Here is a 24,485-nt window from a genome sequence, read left to right as displayed (position 1 = left end):
TTGACATTTGTCCTGCATGGTCAGAGGAACAAGGAGGGTTTCAACAAAAACACAAGAAGGTGCAGAGTTACTTAGTAAAAGGTCTTGCAGAAATCCACTTTACTTCAATTGACACTTACTAAATGCTCATTCTGTGCTTTGTACATGATGCTACCCTCATTTATGGTGTATCATGATTGCCAAAGAGGATGAATAGGAACAAATATGAATTAAAGAAAGTGCTTTCATTTTTTAAAAGCCAATCTCCTTTCCTTTTGTAAACTCTCAAAACTGGCATAAGCCATTCCACTGCAATAAATCATACAGTAACATCCCATATTAATGCCAAAAAGTAGCTGTCCTCAAACTGGACAGATTTAGAATGCAGGAAGAAAGAGTCTGGTTCCCGTGTCTGGCAAAGCAGGAGGTGAAGGCAAGAGCTAACAGGGCGAACGGTCCTGGCTTGTGTAGTCTTTCTGCCTAGAGATGCCAAGCTGGTCTTTCTATAGAAAAGACACATCCAGCAGCTGAACTTCCAACATCCATCCAAATCACAGCCTGTCTTAGATTGCTGTTTTGAATTTATAACAGAAATCAGCACCAAGAAGATGCACGGAGCTGTTCACAGTGTGTATTTTATAGTTTTGGCAGGGACAGATGATGAACCTTGTTATCTATTCACACTATGACCAAGGTTTCAGCAAACTTCCTGATCTATAATCCTTACACTCTGAGAGATTACAGAATTCACAAAGGCTTAAAGGTCAAAAGTCCTAAATCGTTTGCTTATTCTTTATTCATTAAAAATATACAGAGAGCCCATTATATGACTGGCTGGCAAGTGTGGTATGATAACCTTTTTTTTTTTTTTTGGTGGTACTGGGGTTCCTGGAAGCCCTTCTTCCTCCGGGCTACACTCCCAGACCTATTTTATATTTTTGAAACAGGGTCTCTTATGCCAGCACGGCTGGCTTCGAACCTGGCGATCCTCCTGTCTCCGCCTCCCAAGCGTGGGGATTACAAGCGTGCGCCACCACACCCGGCATGATAACCTTTAAGAAGCTGACTGGAAGGCCGGGCGTGGTGGCGCACACTTGTTATCCCCCGCACTTGGGAGGCGGAGACCAGAGGATCGCGCAGGTTCGAAGCCAGCCTCACTGGCTTAAGAGACCCTGTTTCCAAATAAAAATATAAAATAGGTCTGGGAGTGTAGTCTGGAGGTAGAAGGGCTTCCAGAAACCCCAGTACCACCATAAAAACAAAACAAAACAAACAAAGAAGCTGACTGGTTAATAGAGCCAGATTCAGTTCCCATTCCAGGCAAACTCTTCAAAATAAGCCAGAAATTAGTCTATCACATACTTACTAATGCTTATTAACAGAACACATCAGACATTAAACATGCTCCCTGCTCATTATGCCCTAAGTATACCCAAGCAACACCTCCCCTGACCTCCCTCCCCCCAGCAGCCAGAGTAAGGGAGTTGTGTCACATGACTACGTAAAGGAACTAAGAAAAACAATAAAATTCAGCACATTCAACTGTAACAAGTTATGAGCAAAAAGAAAGTTTAAAAAATGCAATCTATTTAAACTGTTAGTGCAACCTGGGCGTGGTGGTACATTTTTGTAATCCCAGTACTTGGGAGGCTGAGACAGAAGGTTTGTGGCTAGTCGTCTCAGTAACTTAGGGAGGCCATCTGCAACTTAGTGAGACCCTGTTTACAAATAAAAGGAATGAACAGATCTGGGGGTATAGTTCGAAGGTAGAATGCCCCTGAGTTCCATCCCCAGTACCACCCCCCCCCAAAAAAAAAGTCAGTGTAACACTCTGGGTTGTTCACATATTCTTTCATTAAGGCTCTTAATGCCTATAAAATGAATTTAAAATAATACTTCTTTGTAAACTATTGACTTTTGGGGATAGCAGAGATGACGCTTATTCACTCCGTTCCGTTTGACTTGGTTTTATATGCTGGGCCCATGGTAAATCTGGGCTATTTCACTGCTACTTTAAAGATTTAACTTCACTGGTAAGGCAACAAGCAAAGTGGGTCGAGATTAAAAAAAAAAAAAAAAAAAAGGAAACACATTTCCTAACCTTTAAAAAAACCCTATGTTCACTGTATTATATATTATCTGTGGTAAAACTTGCAGGCAAAAGGAGAAAGGACTCTTTGTCTTTAACTTAAAATATGCACAATGACAGATCTGATGGGCGTATATAGTCTGTGGTCTGTACTGAAAACAGCTAATGTGCTTTTAACCACTGAATGACACTTCTCTATTACAGAAAAACAGAGCAATTTTTACAAACGTTTGAACAAATGGTGTATAAAATGAAAGGATAATTTGTTTTTATAGCTCTCTGCCAAGCTCCATAGCAGGCTGCCCAACCTGCAAACAATTTATTCCATAAGAAACATCACTAAATAATGACAAGGACTTATAGGTCAAACAGATTTACATTATATAATTTAAATGTCATTCAAGGAAGATCTGATGGCAGTTTTAACAAAATCTCATTTATTTTTGAAACTGTGGCTTCAGCAAGTTAATTACTGTTGAACTAATGGGTACACTGGACATTATGATATAATGTGTGAATGTTTACACTTTAAAAACGTATAGAATTAGCTGGGTGTGGTGGTCCACACTTGTAATCCTACTACTTGGGAGGCCAATACAGGAGGATAACAGGTTTGAGGTCAGCCTCAGTTACTTAGTGAGGTCCCCCACAACTTAGTGAGACCCTGCTTCAAAATAAAGAATAAAATATAGGGCTGGGGGTATAGCTTGGATATAGATTCCTCCTAGGTTTAATCCCCAATACCACAAAAAGAAAAAAAATTATAGAATTATGCAAATACTAAAACGATTCATTGAACATAAAAGAAGGTTACAGGCACTTAAGGTCTGAACTTGGCCAACATTGTATTAAAAATATGCGAAAGGTCGGGCGTGGTAGCACATGCTTGTAATCCCCGCACTTGGGAAGCTGAGATAGGAGGATCACACAGGTTGGAAGCCAGCCATATCTACTTAGTGAGGCTCTCAGCAACTTAGTGAGACCCTATTTCCAAATAAAATATAAAATAGGTCTGGGAGTAGCCAGGCGTGGTGGTGCATGCTTGTAATCCCTGTGCTTGGGAGGCGGAGACAGGAGGATTGTGCAGGTTCGAATCCAGCCTTGCTGGCTTAAGAGATCCTGGAAGGGTTCCATCCCCAGTACCACCAAAACAAAACAAAACAAAAAACAAAAGAAAAAAAAAACAAAAAACGAAAGCTAGGAAGAAATGGGTCATAGGAAGAACGCTAGATGAAGAAGGAGATTCTATAGATGAGCAAATAGGCAACCTAAGTGAGGGGATGGGATGGGGGAAGAGGGAAAACTCTCTAAAGCACATGATGTACTTAAACATAGCAAAGTCAATCACTAAGCCAAGTATGGGAAGGAGGTAGGGGGTATAAATGGGGCAGGAATTGGTTAAGGGCTAATTGGGTGATGTGTGCATGTATGTCTCTACCATCTTTTATCTCATGAAGATGTATGACTATAATGCACCAATAAAAGATTTAAAAATATACGGCAATTCTTTCTACATGAATTCATTACAAAAGAAACTTGGTACATTTTTTTCATTCCCACTGAGAAAATACTGTACATGCAGTATCTATTACTAAAAACACACTATTTCTAGCAAATATCTCTTAAAACCAAGTAATTAAAATGCCATACCTCGGCCGGGTGTGGTGGGGCATGCTTGTAATCCCCGCGCTTGGGAGATGGAGACAGGAGGATTGCTCAGGTTTGAAGCCTGCCATGCTGGCTTAAGAGACCCTGTTTCCAAATAAAAAGTATAAAATAGGTCTGGGAGTGTAGCCCGGAGGTAGAAGGGTTTCTAGGAACGCCAGTACCACCAAAAAAAAAAAAAAAAAAAAAAAAAAAAAAATCCATACCTCAAAATACTCAAATCTATAGACCTATCTTCATTGCACAATGTAAAAAATAAATTTCAGGAACCAAAATGAGACACTCAGTGACATGCATGAATGAGGTATGCACCAGACTGTTACACGTGGCCTTACTAAAACCTGTAAAACCACATTGTTTTTGCTGAAAGAGGTAACAGAAGGCAAAGGACCCAGGTTTTCAATCTTTTTACGCAGAAACTTTACCAGCAAGGAGAACAAATATGAACACGTGCATTTACATCTGCTTGGAAACAAGGTATACAACGCTAGGTATAAGGTGGGGAGCAGCCAACCAGCTGATGACACACAGGTCAGAGGCAGGGACGGCACCTCCTCGTTCTCACCAGGATGGTACTTCAGGTTACTGCATCCTGGGGACCTGACTTCAACAAAACAGTCTTGCAGATTAAAGTGTTTCAATCAGCGTGGTGGCGCAGGCTTGTAATCCCAGCATTTGTGGTTCGTGGACAGCCTCAGCTACTTAGTGAGGCCCTCTGCAACTCAGTGAGACCCTGTTTCAAAATAAAGAATAAAACAATAGGGCAGGGGGTGTAGCTTGGAAGTCGAATGTCACAATCAAACCCGCTATTCTGTTTAATTTTTATTCAGTAACTTAAAAAAGTAAAAATGTTCTTATAAAACAGAAAAATTTAATCCTTAAATACTTTTGGTTGCATACTTAAAACTTAAATCTCTATTCCATTAAAGAACTAAAGACAAAAAAAAATATTTTCTATAACTAAAAATTGGACCTTGCTAAATACACTTATCCACTACACTGTTATGCTTCTGGGAATCGTAGCATGGAGCGAAGGTTAAGAATATGGGGGAAAAAGATGGCAGTGCGGAGATGAGACTGATGAGGAGGCAACTGTAACAGATTCTACCCAGTGTTTAAGCCTTTAGTCCTGTGTCCTGTACTTGCCCAGCTGGTGCTCAAGAAATATCTGTCAAACTGGATTTTTTTTTTTTTTTTTTTTGTGGTACTGGGGTTCCTGGAAGCCCTTCTATCTCTGGGCTACACTCCCAGACCTATTTTATACTTTTTTTTTTAAATTTGGAAACAGGGTCTCTTAAGCCAGCGAGGCTGGCTCCGAACCAGCACGATCCTCCTGTTTCCACCTCCCAAACGAGGGGATTACAAGCGTGTGCCACCACACCCGGCATCAAACTGGATTTTTAAGTGTACAAGTGAAGATGTGAGAAAACTATAATTTAAAGCTTTAGATACTTTCGGTCCCATTGGTATGGCCCCCATCGTAAGTGTCATCTTAAAGTCGGTGCCCTTTATTTCTCCTTGAATATCTTTTTCTTTATCTCTGAAAGGTTATAACCAAGTCCCCCAGAAAGAAAAGAACTGGCTCCTGCTGGTTTCATGTTTCAGTGACAGCATCAATCTGTGCACCCTTGCAGCAGACAAGCCCTCAGCAAACATGTAGGAAGCCCAAGCTTGCATTGGAAGCTTAGCAGCCTCGAGGTACAACAGTGAAGTCTGATGTGGCGTGTGGCTTCCGTGGAGAAGGGAAGTAACGAGACTCTTCACACTTTACACAAGTTACCCTGTGCTACGATGGGGTGTCAACGGAGGTGTCCCTTGGAATTTCTGTAAGTCATCCCAAGCCATCCTGTGGTGGTGACTATTCTCTTGCCCTTAACAGATGCCCTTATGACTGCACTGGCAAAGGACAGATGCCTGAGTGTGCTACTGTGACGAAAGAAAAGACGATCCGGTGAGGACTGAGGCATCCCCTGCTAGCAGTTGTCCCCGCCAAGGGTCTGATGGCTGCTCTCACACTCTATGTATCCTTGAGTTACAGACTTTTCTTCAGTGCAGCTCATACTTACTAATGTATTGAACAGTGTGTGACTAATCAAAGTAGTAAAGCAAAAGCTGAATGTCCTATTTCATATTTCAAAGGTAGGGAAAACTGGGAAAGGTTAAAAGACTATTAAATGTATTCCCATGTGTTTGGAATCAAAGCCTACAGATCAGAGCTGATTTGAGTGTTGATTTAAACAAACATACTTTGTGTCTAAATAAACCCTATTTTGGCATACATTCATCATCACTTAAGCTTATTTTACAAACATGCCTAGCAGCTATTTTTACAAAAATGATAATTTAGATTTGAAGACTTTGAGAAAAAAAAGGCAAGAGTAGATCACAAAGGAGCCAATTTTTTAAGAACAATATAAATGTTTCAGTTACTGAGAATTAGAAAGCCAACTACTAAGAAACAGTCAGAGTCTATCCGCAAGGGGACTCACCACCCAGAGAGCAGATCCAGGAGAGTCTACACTGAAAAGGCCACTTCCCTAACAGGAAGTGGCAACAGACAAGCACACCTTTATACCGTGAATTACCTCTCACACCAAAGTGTTTCAGAGCCAGAAATGCTACCTTTTTTGGTTTGAGGAAAAGTTTAAAAATGAAAGTTCTATAAGGATATCCAGTCTGAGATAGCCAATGACAACCTGGATCTGTGCTAGAGTAAAATTTTTATGGCTCCATATTAGATAACTAATTTCTTTTTTGTTTTTGCAGTGCTGGTGACTGAACTCAGGGGCATTCTATCGCTAAGTTATACCCCCAGCCCTATTTTTTATTCTTTATTGTTGAAACAGGGTCTCACTAAGTTGTGGAGGACCTCACTAAGTAGCCGAGGCTGGCTGCAAATCTGTGATCCTGCTGTTTCAGCCTCTCAAGTACTGGAATTACAAGCATGCACTACAATTCCCGGCTAGATAACTAATTTCTGAAAGACAGAGAATGCAAGTAGGGGTGCTTATAATGCAGATCCAGTTAGTTCTGGAAGACCTACCATCTTCAGGATGCTATCACAAAGTGGGTATAACATATAATCTTAAAAATATGAAAAAGCAGCCTCACCTTCAGATGTGCATGCCATCAACTTCTGGTTGACTTTAGTTAATGCAAAAGTAATTAGCTTTCCTTCATACGAACAATTCCTCTTCTTTACACACAATAAATACTGAAGGAATTATCTATACTAATTGTCTGCCATGATTTAAAATTAAATAACTAAATAAATAAATAAGTAAATAAACACTAAGCACTGCCTATCACCCTCAGTATTAGAAATATGTGAAAAATTATACTCATTGCATCTAGGCAAACCAAGTCCAACATTGGGACCAAAGGCACATATACATTTTAGACATAAATCTCTATAAAATCCATGTATTACACTCAAGAGACCTAAGCTATCAAGCATTTACCATCTCAATACACAAGCAGTGCTGGTTGGTAAACATTAGTCATGAGCAAGTGCCAATATGACTACTAAAATTCTAAGTGATGGAGAAGACACAGTTGGTGCTTTCAGATATGTCACACAAGATTTGCAACCTCTATTTACGTATGAGTAATCACACTGCTGCTTTTTGGTTATAAAATAGGGGGAAAACAGTATTAAAGTGCATGGGAATGCTACTCTGATAGGAGAGTTCATTTTTGCCACTGGGAGTCAGGTTTTATGAACAAAGCTTAGAAACACACAGATTTCATTCTAAGGCTAAAGGCTGAGGCAAAGCAACAACATGCAACAAAAATAACAATCAACATAACACTAAAGTATCTCTATGTTTAAGAGAGGAAAAGAACCAGTTTTTGTATTTTAAATTCTCCCTAGGCTAAGGATTATGCAAAATGATTAGTTAAAATGAACTCTGCAATGAGCTATTATGACTCTAATTAACACTAGTTTACACTATAATCTAAAAATAATTAACAAGGGAAGAATTATTTCAAGTGTGGGCATTAACAGAAAACTCAAGTGGTATTAAGACAAAAATAAATGCAAAATTGGCAAAAGGTAGAAGACTAAGTTTAACATGGGTAAGTAGAATTTCATTCCTATTTCTGTCAGTATTGAAAATTTGTTTCTTGACCTTGTTTTCCTCTCCAAATGGGTGTTTTCCTTTCCTCGGGGGATAGAGTTGGAGAAAATATTTCTTGAATGAAAAGAGCTATTTCCAGATTGAGTTTTTTTTTTTAAAGAATAAAGGAACCAAATGTTTCTTTATAATTAGGTTCAGAAAAACCAATCAAATAACCCCCTTGCAAGCCCCCCCCAAAAACAACAAAAACCCCAAATGAGATCTACAGTGATTCTAAAAAGGCACTTAAAAATTTAAAGGTTAAAAAAAAAAAACTCCTCTTACTTAATCCAGTTCATCAGCTCCACTGTGTCTGGGTCATAGAATTCTCTCAACTCGGAGAGCTCATCCATCATTCCTGGCCAGAACTGAAATCAAAAACAAAACAAAACAAAATCCACCCCATACCCACAACTGTCACTAAGATTAAGTGAAAAAAAAAAAAAGTGCAAACCACTTGTGTACTGAACAGGTATAGCAGCTGGAATACAGAACCACTTTGCCCCCATGGCCAATCCTCCTCAAGACCTGTGCCAAGGTCTGAGACGAGTTTCTGAAATTATCCTGGGATGAAGCCAATTAGGACCTGAGGTATTGTTAGCCCTTTATTTCACCCTAATAAAGATGCTACTGTATATGGTGCTAATAGCTGGTACAACATTACTTTGCTATTGCAGGAAAAGCAACCATGAGAAAACTCACAGTATATGAGAAAAATGTAATTAACTAGCATCATGCCAGATATAATATGATGATATTCTTGGCACTAGAAATCTGGTCAAATGGTTTGATATATACTAACTGAATTACTGGCACAATGGGAAAGAATATTTTAAAGTAGGACTCTACAGGAAAATCTGATACACTTGATGACTGTTATACTACTAATTCTGGGTCACCCTGAATTACTGAAGGTTATGAATATATAATATAAAAATTATACTTTAATATACTACTTATCTAATATGACATCATTATAACTCATATCTTGAGTGAATATTATTTCATCATATGATGACTAAAAAGACTTGACCATCTATACATAGCCTAAGGTTAACTGTAGAATTCATTTCATATATTGGCATAGAAGACCAATGACAGTGTATGTGTGCTTCTTTCATAATGAAATGTAGTAATTTTAATTAAGAGCCACTAAGCAGAATCAAAGTAGCACGGATGGGCCTATGGCTGTGTTTTAGCCCTGTCACTTTCTTATCTTATCATTTCAACTTTGGCCATTTTTATTGCTCATTCACATCTTGTCTCATGGGTGAGTGGATCAGGACAATTGCTGGTGATAGAAAATCAGGTATTGACCGGGCGTGGTGGCGCACGCTTGTAATCCTGGCGCTTGGGAGGCAGAGACAGGAGGATCGCGCAGGTTCGAAGCCAGCCACGCACACTGGCTTAGGAGACCCTGTTTCCAAATAAAAATGTAAAAATAGGTCTGGGAGTGTAGCCCAGAGGTAGAAGGGCTTCCAGGAACCCCAGTACCACCACCAAAAAAAAAAAAAAAAAAAAAAAAAAAGGGTCTGGGAGTGTAGCCTGGAAGTAGAAGGGTTTCCAGGAACCCCAGTACCAACAACAATAACAACAAAAAGTTTAGTAAGAGCCATGTGGAAAACTCCTTAAAAAATGTGAAAATAAGTGCTGAATGAACTAGAGGTTATTTAAAAATCAATAATAGTTTATACAGAATTTCACCAATCCAAGTAAGTTAATCAAGACCAGAGTAAATTTTATTAAGCTTCTGATTTCAAAGAGAAAACTAGTACATGCCTTTCCCTTTTAAAGGACTATCCTAATGAGATAGAGGGAGAAAAATTAGCATCATGAATAAATTCTGAAGTCTTCCTTAAAATATATGCTAGGTAAAACACAAATCAGTCTTTGACATATCAATTCACGACATTACCAGATAAACCAGAAATAATTAAAATAGATGGAAAATAGATTCAGTTTCAGGGTAACCCCTAATATACATAACATCTTTGTTTTCTCTCTGATTTTATATTTTATACAGTGAAAACTGGACAAGTGCGAATTTCTCCCAAAGGCCTATTCCCAGAGGACCTTCTCTACCTCTGGGCTACTGACTAGGCCAACGGGGTCCTTTAAATACTGACTCTCTTGCTCAGGGAAAGCTACGAATTTCCTGGGAATGAATGATGGCTTTTTCAGGGTTCTCACTGGTTCCGCAACAGCAAATGGTTCACAAAGGGTGGGGAGATTTCCCCCCTTACTTCCACCTCACTGGAAGCTTGGTGGCATGTGGAAACATTATTGGCTGTCACAAATAGGGAGAGATGCTACTGACATCCACTGTGTGAAAGGCGGGAGGCTATTAGACATCTTACAAGGCATAGGATGGCCCCAATGACACACAATTATCCTGCCAGAAAAGTCAGTATTGTACTGTTAAGAACCCTGGTAATACTACAGCAGGGTTTAAAACTTGATATAGTAGCAGCAGCAGCATCACAGTTAAAAATAGACATTTCTGGACTCTGCTTCTAGAGCTTCTGACCCAGCAGGTATGGAGTGTGACCCGAGAATCTTTAATTTCAATGAGTTCACAGATGTAGCCACTGCTGCTGCTTGTCTAAGTTGCTTTAAGAGCTAAGGCTCTACAGAATGGTTTATTTTTTCCTATATATCCTTTCTCAATTTTATCAAGAACAAGGGACCTAAGTCCTCAAACAGCTTTTTTTCTTTTTGGTGTGTGTGTGGTACTGGAGATGAAACCCAGGAACCTTCTACCTCTGGGTTATACTCCCAGACCTATTTTATATTTTATTTGGAAATAGGATCTCACTAAGCTTTTGAGAGCCTCACTAAGTAGCTGAGGCTGGCTTCAAACCTGAGTGATTCTCCTGTCTCAGCCTCCCAAGTACTGGAATTACAAGCGTGTGCCACCATGCCCGGCTTTCAAACAGCTATTGATTGATTGATTGATTGATTGAAGGTCTGGGGATGGAACCCAGGGGCATTCAACCTTTGAGCTACACCCCCAGCCCTATTTTTTATTCTTTATTTTTAAACAGGGTCTCACTGAGTTGCAAAGGGCCTCACTAAGTAGCTGAGGCTGTTTGTGAACCGTGATCCTCTGGTCTCGGCCTCCCAAATGCTGGGATTACAAGTGTGCGCCACCATGTCCAGCAAACAGCTTTTTTTTTTTTTTTTAAATAAATCCATACACTATCAGTAAGTAGCTGAGACATACAAGAACTCAGTATACATGCATATAGATGACGGGCAAGATTGTTATAGTTTACATACTTCAGTAGTGGTGTGAAGAAAATAATGATGAGCTCTGTCATTTCTGGGAGGAGCCTCAAAGTTAATGTGTAAAGGTAAAGTTACTTGACTCCTCACTAAACATACCAACACTTAATTATAGCTTTCCAGATATTTTAAAGAAGTTTCACTTATTTCCATACGAGCAATAAAGTTCCCAGAGGCAAGAAGGGAGAAATCTACTTCTGTGTTTCCCAACATCTATGACTTGGCACAGAGTTCTGTCAGTAATAGTCAATGTGGTGATGGATAGAATCATAATAGAACATAAGTTTTTGAAACATTTACAATATAATAATTATAAAACATAGTTTCCTAGTCCCAAACTTTTGGTTCACAAGAGAGACAGAAGCAAATAAAACCAAAAGTTGAACAGCTATGGCAGATCCTCTCTGAAGAGCCCCCGATCTCTAAACTTAACTATTCTCCTAAATCAGGACCTTCACAAAGAAAGTTTGAAATTCACTCTTCTTGTTCTGATTGAAAGCAAACTTGAAAAAGAATTTAAGCTTCAAAAATATGGATTTTTTTTTAAAAAAGAGAAGGCAAGAATTCAACTGGCTAAGATATTCTGCACTACTACTTGCCCAGGTGATAATTCAAGGCCTAAATCTCAAAGATGTGTGACCCCAAAATCACCAAGTAGTCAACATGGTCAATGATCCCCGCCTTGGACAGGCAATAACCAGAGCCAAGGCAGTCAATACTGTTTCAGAAATCAGCCAGCCCAGAATATGAAAAATGCCGTTACTTTATACTGAAAGTGAATAACAGATTTTTTAAAAGCACCTAATCTTAAACCGTATTTATTTATGTGTCCAGTTCTCTTATGAAGGTAAGCATCTAATAATATATGTAGATTAACATAAGACACATTTTAAAACTTCTTACTCTATATAAATCAGGTTAACTGGTTAAGAATATTATTTTATTCATTTCAAAATAGGTCAGAAAGCATTCTATTTTTAGAATTTGCCTCAGCTGAATAACAATCAAAATGAAACTTTAATGACTTAATGCTAGTAATTTATGATAATATTTTACTTTTAAAAGTGATTTGAGAAACATCAGTTTTCTTATCATTCCAACTGTAGTAAGAAACTATGGAGATATGTATAAACTATTTGCAAAATAATATACAAAATACATAAAGTCAAAGCAATTATTCTGCTAAACAGGTTAATGACAAGAATGAGAAAAATCAATCTTACCTTATAGCACAGATACAGCAGTATTAATACTGGTACTGAATATCGCATTATACATATCTATATAAGAAAGACACTATTTAGATTATGAGTACTTTCCACACTTTTGCCTTACGGTTTTGCTTTTTAAATATCTGCCTTAAAAAACAACAAATTTAATGGAGCACTAGTCTGAATTAATATAAGGGTTCTAATGATTCATAAAGATATTGCCACCTAGTGAATTTAGAGGGCAAAACAATTCAAAACTGCATTTAGAGGCTATTAAACATTATTGCATATGCATTCACTCCCCTTTTTGTACTTTTTATATTTATAAGTTCTGTATAATGAACGAATTTTCCCTTTGAGTTTGGGGGAAAATTAATGATTTTTAAAATAAAATTAAAATTAACAAAAATTATTTGAAAATAATTTTGTATTCATTTTATTTGACAGACATATGGGCAACTATTAAAAAAAGAATTGGTATAACAGAAATACCAAAAAAAAAAAAATCACTGAAAATTAAAAACAGGGATAGCACTGACCCTCTTTGGGTTATAAAGATGGACCAACTTCAGAAGTAATTCCCAAATTTCAGGGCTGCATAAGCCAAATGACGCAAACACACACATGTGAGATGTCCAGAGGTACTTCATTCTGTGAAAACAACAGGTGAAAGTCAGGTTTCCAGCTGTGTGGACACCTGGAGTCTGAGAGGGCTGGAAAGGTAGCTTTACCATCTGACAGTAGAAATCATACTTAAAACTATGCAGAAATGATTTGCCATAGGGCTACTCATCATCTTTGGGGAAACATAAGAGAACATTTACAATTAGGAGAAAAGCTGAATATGAGTAACAGTTTGTATTTGGAGATATATACAAGGACAATATCATGGGAACGTGATCATTAATGAAGACAGCTGTTTATTTCCAGATCATATTAGTAAAGAGTATCAGGTAAGGATGGCTGAATTGAAAAGCAAAATCAGAGAGGACAAAAATACCTCATTGTGCTCAATGCCAAGAATCCAAACAGAATGGTATGTATTAAGTTGTAGGCAGTTTCTGGTTTCAGGTCAACTGTGCATTTTTTCATTTTACTCAGAGATTGTTGATTTGTAGAATCACTAAATGAAATAACAAACATCCAAATTTAAAGGTAGATCCACACTTTTTAGTTAAATCTTTCTATTCCCCTCAGAAAAAATAAATTAGTGTTGATTAATTTTTAATTTATGAGACCAAAGATGTTACAATAAAAGTACACGAGTAATTAGAAAAAAATTTCACAGATTTTAATTCAAAAGTTTAAAATCCTTCAGTTTTTTAAAAAAATAGGAAAAATATCAGTCTAGAATCACTGACACTAGGTCTTTACAAATGTTTTATGAGTTATAATCAGTATTTTGCAAATTTTTGATAAATAAGACACAAAGTAAAAATGTATTCATAAACTTAGAATTCAATTATTTGTTAATTATTGAGTTTTTAATCTATCAATATCTTATTCTATACGTTTGACAAATAACGTTTTAAAAATTCAGCTACATTAAGATTACTAAACCCAGCCGGGCATAGTGGTACATGTTTGTAATCTGAGTGCTTGGGAGTTTGGGTAAGGAGGACTGCAGGCTTGAGGCCAGACTCAGCAACTTAGACCCTTTTTCAAAATAAAAAATAAGATAGGGCTGGTGGTATTGCTCAGAGGTAGAAGTCTCCTGGGTCCAACCCCCTACACACAAGATTATTACACCCAGATTCACACTAGCACCTACTTTGTGTTCTGTTTTTCATTTGCAGCAACTGATTTTTCTTCAGTTTCTTTGAATCTAAATCCAAACTTGCGCATTGCAAGATATATCTCTTCAAGTATCTTTTGACCTGTAAAAGCATTCCTCTCTTTGTTTTTCAAATAGCCATTTATATGTTGAAGAAAATGTAACCTTGGTACTATAACACCTCCCACCTCTGTTTATGGTTAATGTTTATGATTATGTTTACTATGTTTTTACATTTCCATGTTTCTTGCAAACTAATGATTAGATATAAAAGTTTATTAGAGCCAAGTTCATTTTTTTGGACAAGAACACTTTGTAGGGATAGCGTCTAGTCCATCTTGCATCACACTGAGAAACACGTGCTGTCTGCCTATCCTCATCCTAGTGGGGTTAAGACTGATGAGTGAATTCAGATGATGCACAATTTGTTTCCAAAGAGAAAAGAAAACAACAGTGTCACCAGTTTAATATAAAAACAATACTTTCACAAAGACCCTACTGAACCTTCATACAAATCCAACAGGCTTGGATATGTCTATTACGTCTCTATGCAGCACCTCTATTTCTTAGAAATCCTCTTTTTACTACCATAGACTCATAGAAATATTAAAATGATACTTTAAGGTGGCTTTTACTATTGGTAGTAACTTTTACTTAAATATAACCCAAACATTGGCTTCTATATAAATGCTAAAAGATTACATAGAGAGAATTACTAAAAGATTACAGGGGAGAACATATGCACCTACATTCCCTTGATATCTAAGAGAATTTTGTAATACCTTCCCCTACCATACTCGAACTGGAAGACTTTGTTTATCTCACAAATACAGTGCTCCATACAACACTACAGCAGATTTGTTGTATGAACATGGTGGTAACACCTTTCCTAGTACTAAAAAAGCAGAAATATTTTAGATATGTAGTAGTAAAAAGTTCCCTTTGAATTGCTTAAAAGTTAATTCACCTTAATGTACTATCATTCTCTACTTAAATATAGTGCTTTCCACTAATAAAGTCCAAATATCTCTATCTGGTAACAGAGGATACAGTAAATCTTCACTATAATCATATACCAAATCGGCTTCCAGAGACAGATCACAGATTCACACAGGGCATGGCAGACTGTTCACAAACACACTGCAAGACAGTTTCCTACTTCATATGCAGCCTAGAGTCCTGTTGACACTTGGTGTGTCTGAGATAATATTAAATTACTCTGTCTAGAATCATTTCCATCTATTTTCACAGAGCTAAATATTAAATTGGGCCAGGTATAAAAAAGAACACTTCTAAAAGATACTAAAATAGTTTATAGTCAGTGAAATATTTTCATAGTTCAATGTTGCTTTATTCTTAATAATCATAAAATACCTCAACTGATCTGGACTCACTTTAGTAACAGCTCTCTTGGGGCTATGAATCACAGCTCAGCAGCACCGTAACTGGCCAGATAACTACACAGAAAACGACTTCCTTGGGAGCTTCATTAAGTTTTCACATATGACAGTAGCTTCAAACTTCTTATACTTAGTTTTCCTTTGATTTAATATGAATAGTAAATGCAAAAATCCCCCAAAGCTTGACAGATAGGTATTCTACAAATTTTCAAAAGTCCTTCATACTTCCTAATTTTTTTCTCTTAGTAGATGGGTAGATCACAGTGATCGCACACTAGTTGTTGCCTTCCAGAGAGTGGACTTCACAGGAAACTCACTATGTTCCCCCTTTTAGATGAATAATACTATTCTGTTCTGTATTTGGTATTATGATTTTCAATTTGGTTATTTTTCTGCAACACCCAGAACAAGTTATTAAAGCACAGTGTTAGATTTCTGAAAAACTCCATGCGTGAGATTATGAAAGTTTTTAAATTGGCAATTATTACTTAAAAATCTTAGTATATACTAATAGTTATGGTCAATTCCAACTTTACGAGCCCAGAAACAAGATGCAAGACATCTTTTTTTTTTTGGTGGTACGGGGGTTCCTAGAAACCCTTCTACCTCCGGGCTACACTCCCAGACCTATTTTATATATTTTTTTCATTTGGAAACAGGGTCTCTTAAGCCAGCAAGGCTGGCTTTAAACCTGCAAGATCCTCCTGTCCCTGCCTCCCAAGTGCAGGGATTATAAGCATGCGCCACCACGCCCAGCTGATGCAAGACATCTTGAACAACAATTAATCCTTGGTATTTCATGAGAAATTGAAAAAAAAAAAAAAAACAGCCAGAGGAAGAAGATAGAAAAATAGAAAAGCACAGGAAACTAATAATGGGAACAAAATAACAAAACAGAGATCCATGAGTCAAAAATAATAATGCTAGCTAACACCTAAAAATATTCTAAACATGAGTTACTATTTTAAGTACTTTATCTTATTTTGATTTATTTACTCCTTATAAAACTGTGTAGAGTAAGAACTTTACGTATTCTCGTTCTACAGATAAGAAAATGGAATACCAAGAGGTTACATACCTGCCTCAGAGTGCACAAACTGAGCCTTAATCCAAGGCCAATTTATACTGTGTCCACTCTCAGGGACTGCCTCTCTATTCAGAGTAGAGTCCACTGGAAACTCAATGTTCCCCCTTTTAGATGAAAAATACTATTCTGTTCTGTGTCTGATATTTTGATTTTCAATTTGGTAATTTTCCTGCAACACCCAGAACAAGTTATTATAGCAATGTTAGATTTCTGAAACACTCCATACCTGAGATTATGGAAGGCAACAACCAGTGCTGTGATCACTGTGATGGACAGAACAAATATGTAAGCATAAAGAAGCAGAGTGGCGGAGAGCCTTTCAAACGTATTCAGAGGCAGGAGACCAAACGCTTCTTCACACAGATAAAGATTTGCATCAAAATCCCTGGGGAATAAACGGAAAGCAAAGCATTAAATTCAATACAAGACAAAGAAACACATTCTATTTCTCTTCAAAAGGAGCCTTCAATTAACAGCTGAAGGCATGATGGTGATTTAAATTTTGAAGTCCTTGCTGCATTAATCTAAAATAGCAAACACAGATTTCCAATTCAGTCATACCTTGTTGCTCCAAATCCAAATTTTGCCTTTAGAAATTTAAATATGTGTTCATCTGACTTCAGGTTAAGAATTTTCTATCAAGGAGAGAGAAAACAAAATTTGCTATTAGTACCTTAGGCACGCACAGTTTCCTGATAACTTCCCAATGGATATATATCCAGTGTTCAATTTCATAGGAATATGTGTAAGAAATTAGTAAATGTTCACAATACTCCTCAGAACTGATTTTAAAGCAGTGACTTTTAAGCTCCCTGCTCTCCCCACACAACTCCTTTTAAGAATAATCCATTATTCAAACACTGTATGCCCAAGTTTAATATGCAAAATAGAGAAAAGATTTTTTTCTGCTTGAGGAAGGCTAAATTACAGTGACTACAATATTTTACATTAGAAAACCAACAATACGATAATATAAAATCTCAACTAGGTATATAGTCTGTTTGGCTCTTGGTGTTTTTTTTTTTTTTTTTTTTTTTGCAGGTCTGGGGATGGAACCAAGAGGCATTTTACCTCCGAACTACACCCCTGCCCTATATTTTATTTTGAAACCAGGTCTCACTAAGTTGCAGAGGGCCTCGCTAAGTAGCTGAGGCTGTCCACGAACTGCGATCCTCCGGTCTCAGCCTCCTGAATGCTGGGATTACAAGCGTGCGCCACCACGCCTGGCTTGGCTCTAGGTGTTTTGATTGGTGTATACACTTAATTCAAAGACAATTCAAGACAGTAGTAATTCTCAAGAGGTGAGCAGGTAAATGCATGTTTATACTTAGTGCTTATAATTTTAGTTAACATTAAGTCATTTTAACTTATGGCTTACAAAAATCTACATAACATAAATAACAAAGAAATAGCATCAGATGAAAATTGAAGAGAAATACAGTAAGATGAAGCCAGAAATGAGATTAGTACACAAAATATATTCACTAGAAATGAACCACAAATCTGGTCATATGCATGTTAGCAGTAAATGCAGAGTAAGAGAAAAAAGCATTTATGATACAGGTTTATAAGATTAAAACCAACCAGTTGCTCAGAAGAGATCTTTACAGTTCTAGAACTGAAACTCCAGAGGGAATTTCCCCATGGGTACAGTAAACTAGCAAAGAGTTTTTCCTAGTTTCTTTCACTATAGATAGCTGACAAAACACCAAGTGCTATTCAATAGATGTTATTTTGGGGAGTGCCTGAAAACAGACGTCCAGGCATGCAGCTCTCTAGGGGTTGATCCAAGAACAGATCAACTGAATAAAGTGGATAAGTGGATAAATTGCCTATTCTTTCAGCTAATCTTGCTAGAAATGCTAGAACCCCCTCAGCTAGCAAAACCAAGACCTTTTATAAAAAATGTAGTGTTTGTATATAACCCATCCACATCCTCCTATGTACTTTTTAATTAATTAGTTAATTAATTAATTTTGGTGGTACTGGGGTTCCTGGAAGCCCTTCTACCTCTGGGCTACACCCCCAGACCTATTTTTATATTTTTATTTGGAAACAGGGTCTCTTAAGCCAGCATGGCTGGCTTAGAACCTGCGGGATCCTCCTGTCTCCACCTCCCAAGCGCAGGGATCACAAATGTGCGCCACCACGCCCGGCTATATTTATTTATTTATACTTTTGTTGGTACATTTTAGTCTCAATCACAATGTAGTTCCTAGTGATAGTCTGTAATAACTAATATCATGAAAGTGCGATGTAAGTAAGTTGTTATGTCATTTGAGCAATAATGACATGAAAAACGTTTGCACATGTTCAGTATAGACACAATCCCCCCTCCAAATGTTTGTCATCCTTGAGTGAGGAACGTAACGCCCAGAATCTGCAGGTGTGGAAAACTCGGAAACAGAGGGCTGACTGTATGTAGTTTAGAACAGAAGAAGAAGAATGTGAAGGAGGTGTTTACTGTGAGTAGCTGAACGAAGAATCTTTTGTTTTCTTTAACAGTCAACAGACAGATCCAAAGACTGCCATTCTCTCACAGAGGAAAAGGAGACTATTTTGCAGCTGTCTTCTATCTTGAAAGAGCCTTATGGGAGAGGCAAAATCACCTAATGAAATCATTGTAGTTTTGTTCTAGCATACAAACAAATAGGGCATCAAGGTCCAAGAACTACAGCCTGAAGTAAAGCCTTCTTTCAAAGAGGAAAGCCAATAAAAATACAAAAAAGCATGTTAAATGAAACAGTTCCTTATGGCAATTAAAAAATTTTAGCCAAGCTCCTGGGCATATGACAAGGAGATGCCTATGTTGCTAAATTAGTTACTATACTATATGGGGTTATTAATTTAAGTCAGTTAAGCATTAGGGAACATCGACCAAAAATGGTCACAACTCCTCTTTTTGGCAGAAATTAGATCATAAGACTTGTTTATTTATTAACTGAACCATGTCATTAAAAAGTGCCATAGTATGGAAAACTATCTAAATGTAGAGAACTACTTGTTTAATGTTTTTAAAGTTGAATGTTAAAAAGCTTAGTAACTTAGTATGTTCAAGGTAGAACATGTTAAAAGAAGAATGAACAGAAATAATGATTGAAATCAACAAAATCATCCTTGTTACTGGGACAAAGTTAAAAATGAGCCTGTTGAAAAAAAAAAGTGTTGAAAGTAAAACTGGCATCTCTTCAAGGATGCTATTATAATATGCTTTACAAAGTAACACTTTAATTATTTGTAACTGAAAGTTTCAAAAATTATCTCCAATGCTATAAACAAAAATTTAAAATATATTAAATATAACATATAACATTTTTAACCTACCTTAATAATGATGTTGAGAAAAAGTGTCAAACAGAAAACTACAAATAAGTGTAACAAAAGTTTTCCAATCCTATTACAGAAGCTTCCAGTTTTCAGGTTTTTCTAGAAATTAAAAGAGTTGGGTTTTAATTATTAAATTTTGATATATCACAAACACTTAAAATGAGATTTCTTAAGGATTTAAAACATTAACTCATGAGACATATTGGGACAATACATGTGGAAAATATATGCTACTGCTTCATTAGGTTGCTCTGTCTATTTTTTTTGGCAATGGGGGTTGAACCCAGGGGTCTCACAAAATTGTTGAGGCTGGCTTCAAGTCTACAATCCTCCTATCTCAGCTTTCTAAGTACTAGGATTACAAGTGTGGGCCACAACCACACCTGGTAGAACTACTGTTTTTGATAGTCAACTAAAAGTCTGTTTTAAAAAAATCTTTTTTCGTCGGTCATGGTGGCGCACACTTGTAATCCCAGCATTTGGGAGGCCAAGACCGGAGGATTGAGGTTCATGGATAGCCTCAGCTACTTAGGCCCTTCGCAACTTAGACCCTGCTTCAAAGTAAAGACTAAGCCGGGTATGGTGGTGCATGCTTATAATCCCAGCGCTTGGGAGGCTGTGACAGGAGGATCACACAGGTCCAAAGGCAGCCTCAGCTATTTAGTGAGGCTCTCAGCAACTTAGTAAGACCCTGTTTCCAAATAAAGTATAAACTAGGTCTGGAAGTATAGCCCAGAGGTAGAAAATCCCCTGGGTTCCACCCCCAGTAGCACTAAATAAATAAATAAATAAATACTAAAAAATAGGGCAGAGGGAGTAGCTCGGAGGCTGAATGCCCCTAGGTTCCATCCTCAGAGCTGGAAAAAAAAATCTTTTTTACAGAAGATGGCGACCGAGAAAAGCGGGGCTTAAGAGCCCCGCTAACAACCAATCTCCATTACCACAAAACCAGCGCCTTTCATAGCCAGAAAACACCATCACCAGAAAAACAAAAAAACCACCAGGCTCCAGAGAGAAAGCGGACTGAGAACAGAGCTCAGGGCCACAGAGGAGACACACGCGCCCGAGGACGCGGCAGCAGCGCCATACTGCCGGCGGCAGCGGCGAACTCAATGGACGGCTACAGCAAGCCGAGGTGAGCCACTGCGGAACAGCCAGGCGGGATTTCTCCACGCAGAGAGCGTCTAAAGCTCCCAGTGGCCGAGCTCAGCACACGCTGCAGGGATTCAGAGTGGAAATCAAAACCAGAGAAGAAAAAATACGCCAGCCTCACGGCCGAGGGCGTGGCAGAGGCGCCATATTGCCACCGGCAGCGGCAGCAGCAGTGAATTCACCGAATCCAGTACAGCTACATCTGCGTACTCAAGAACAGTGAGTCAAATTGCGGGCCACAGAGGAGAAATCCCAGTACTGTACCTCCTGGGACTTGACCCAGTGAGGGAGTGGTGGTGGCAGAGATATCACACCATAGGAGAACGTGCAACCTGGCACCCCCCCATAGTTTAAAGCAGCCTCTATCGACTCCCTGGGTCGGAGACTCTGTGATACAACCCAGTAAAGGAGTAGTGGGGTCTGAGATAATACAGACTCGAGATCCAGAGCACCTTAAGTGAAGCCATAGTGACCTAAGGGAAGAACCCAGAGAAGGCACAAACCTCCAAAATCATGGGAAAGAGGAATAACACTGGAGTAATGAATGCCCACAACCCCACAACATCAGAACCCGATAAAACAGAAAATCAGAGATTTCTAGAAGATCAAATCAGGAAAATAACTGTAGAAATAATAGAGGTGCTTCGAAAAGAACTCAGAGAGAGCCAAAAAGAGATAAAGGATGCAATTAATGAAGTAAAGGCCTCAATTCAAAGCACAAACAACCGATTAGAACACATGGAGAACAGAATCTCGCTCTTAGAAGATGAGCAATCCAAAAATGAACGCATAGTGTCTAATCTAGAAAAAAATATCCAACAGCAGGAATCTGACATGGAAGAAATATGGGCCCATCTTAAGAGAGCTAACCTAAGAATAATTGGAATAGAGGAGGGAAAAGAAAGTGAAACCAAAGGGATCAACAATCTCTTCAAGGAAGTAATAGCAGAAAATTTTCCAAATATAGAGCAAGAGGTTGATACACAGATCCAGGAAACTTATAGAACTCCCTTTAGACAGGATCGGAGAAGAGGATCCCCACGCCACATAATTGTCAAAATGACCAATGTGGAAGCCAAGCAGAGAATCTTAAAGGCAACAAAAACAAAGGGCCAAGTGACATTCAGAGGCAAACCAATTAGAATCACTCCAGACTTCCCAAACCAAGTCATGAGAGCCAGAAGGGCTTGGAGTAACATATTCCAAACTCTGAAAGAAAACAACTTCCAGCCAAAAATTTCCTATCCAGCAAAACTTTCTATCAAATTAGATGGAGAAATAAGAAGCTTCCATGACAAACAGCAACTGAAGGAATTTATGTCTTCAAAACCAGCGCTAGAGAAAATACTCAAAGAGATTAACTACAAAGAAGAAATAGGTAAAACTCACCAGAACCAGAGAAACAAGATTTTCCATACAACAGACAACTAAGATTGGTTATCTGTGGAGATTCATTATTTTTGTTAGTCTTTACCTATCTCTAAATTGTATTGTTTGCCTTTATTGTTGTTAATTTTTAGGATTTCTAGTTGGAATATTAATATACCTTCAGATATAGCATTTGGAAATATTTTATCCAATTCTATTAGTAACTTTTAACTCTGTTTACATTGTCTTTGGATATACAATATTTTTTTTTATTTTTTAGGGAGTTTGTATATTCTTCTGTTGCCTGTGCCATTGAAATCATAACCAAGAAATCACTGCCAATTTCAATGTTGTGAGGTTTTATGACCCAGATTTTCTTCTAAAAGTTTATAGTCTTAAGATTTATATTTAGGTCTTTTATCTATTTTGAGTTAATACTTGTATGTGGGATTAGGTAAGGGTCCAATTTTATTCTTTTCCATGTAATTATTATTTTTCAACAATATTTAGTTAAAAGATTATTATTTCCACCACCAAATGTTCGTGGAAATCTTGTCAAAAATAACTTGACAATATAGGGAAGAATTTAGCTCTAGGCTTGTATTTAACTCCAATGGTTTATATATCTGCCTTTAGAACAGTATTACACTGTTTCAATTATTGTAGCTTTATATGGTTTGAAATCAGAAAATATATATCTGCTAGCTTTGTTCTTTTTCAAGATCGTTTTGGGTATCTAGAATTAATATTCCATATTAGGATAGATTTTTTTCTGAAAAATAAATATATGAATATATGATAGTTTCACCTAAAAAAACAGAAAAAAATATGCTCTGGTAAGAAAGAAAGCAAAAAGAAATACTGAAATGTTATCTCTAAGTTATCAAAAGCTTGGTATCAGACAAATGAAACTGTTATGTGAGATTAACATTTTTAATTTTGGATAAATTGCTATAATACTAGATGTCAACCACTAAGCCAAGCATGGGAAGGAGGGATGGGGAGGGAATGGGGTGGGGATCGGGTGGGGGCTGACTGGGCGATGTGTGCATGTATGTCTACAAAAGTTTGTATCCCACTATGATGTATGAATACAGTGCACCAATAAAATAAAATTAAAAAAAAATGTGCACCACCACAAAAAAAAAAAAAAATCTTTTTTACAGTGTATCCACAGGAATTATCACTCAAAAGACTATTAAAAAAAACTTATTTTTCCCAAACTAAAAAGTAAATGATTTATTGAAACAGAAATGTTTAGGCATATGAGAAAGAATGTAGTTTGTTACAAGTTTAAAAAAAATATAACATTAAATTTTAAATCTCATGTAAATTTAGGAAATTTAACTATGTAATGAAGTCAAAACATCAGTGTGTTCTCTCTCTCCTCTCTCTCCTCCTCCACCCCCCTCTGTACTGGGGATTAAATTTGAGCCTTGTGCATGCTAGACAAGCACACTATTACTGAGCTACGTTGCCAGCCTCAGGTCAATGTTTTTAAACATAATTTTATAATACCTTAGCAAATGCCTCAAATATCTTTTTTTTTTCTTTTCTCTTTCTCCCTCTTCTCCTTCCCTCTCTTTCTTTTGTGGTACTGCTAAATGAACCCAGGAGTGTTCTACTCTGAGCTATACCCCCAACCCTATTTTAATTTATTTATTTTTTATTTTGAAACAGGGTCTCGCTAAGTTGCTAAGGCTAGTCATGATCCTGTGATCCTCCTATCTCAGCCTCCCAAGTACTGAAATTACAAGTGTGTGTTACTGATGTAGGATAGAAGGAATAAGTAGGTAGAAAGGAGACAGACAGGAAGGAAAAGTAAAAATAAAATTTTGATATAAGAACCTGGAGCTGAAGTGCTTCTGTCTCTAGTCCACAAACCAGTTCTCTTTCCCAGGCCTGACTCTACCATAAATTCTTAGGAAACCTGTAGATCCTAGAGTTAACAGTATTTCTGAGAAACCTATAATTTAGGATATCCCAGCTTATCCGTCAATCAACTAATGAGGACCCCAATCAACCCA

General features: G+C 37.5%; 1 protein-coding gene across 1 annotated transcript in view; it reads right to left on the bottom strand.

Moving 5' to 3' along the window:
• DPY19L3 (dpy-19 like C-mannosyltransferase 3) overlaps positions 1–24,485 on the bottom strand; it is a gene marked incomplete at both ends in the record, with an annotated part of 45,455 nt that overhangs the window by 5,588 nt on the left and 15,382 nt on the right. Inside the window, 7 exons of the mRNA XM_080703543.1 lie at positions 8,140–8,222; positions 12,363–12,419; positions 12,890–13,001; positions 13,351–13,473; positions 16,838–16,996; positions 17,173–17,246; positions 19,936–20,037. Of these exons, the coding sequence (XP_080559669.1) occupies positions 8,140–8,222; positions 12,363–12,419; positions 12,890–13,001; positions 13,351–13,473; positions 16,838–16,996; positions 17,173–17,246; positions 19,936–20,037 (710 nt within the window). The remainder of the gene's footprint in view (positions 1–8,139; positions 8,223–12,362; positions 12,420–12,889; positions 13,002–13,350; positions 13,474–16,837; positions 16,997–17,172; positions 17,247–19,935; positions 20,038–24,485) is intronic.

Source organism: Muscardinus avellanarius (genome assembly GCF_963383645.1).
Source record: "Muscardinus avellanarius genome assembly, chromosome: 10".
Classification (NCBI taxonomy): domain Eukaryota; kingdom Metazoa; phylum Chordata; class Mammalia; order Rodentia; family Gliridae; genus Muscardinus; species Muscardinus avellanarius.
Note: the sequence above shows the minus strand (reverse complement) of the source record. Positions and strands in the feature narration are given on the sequence as shown.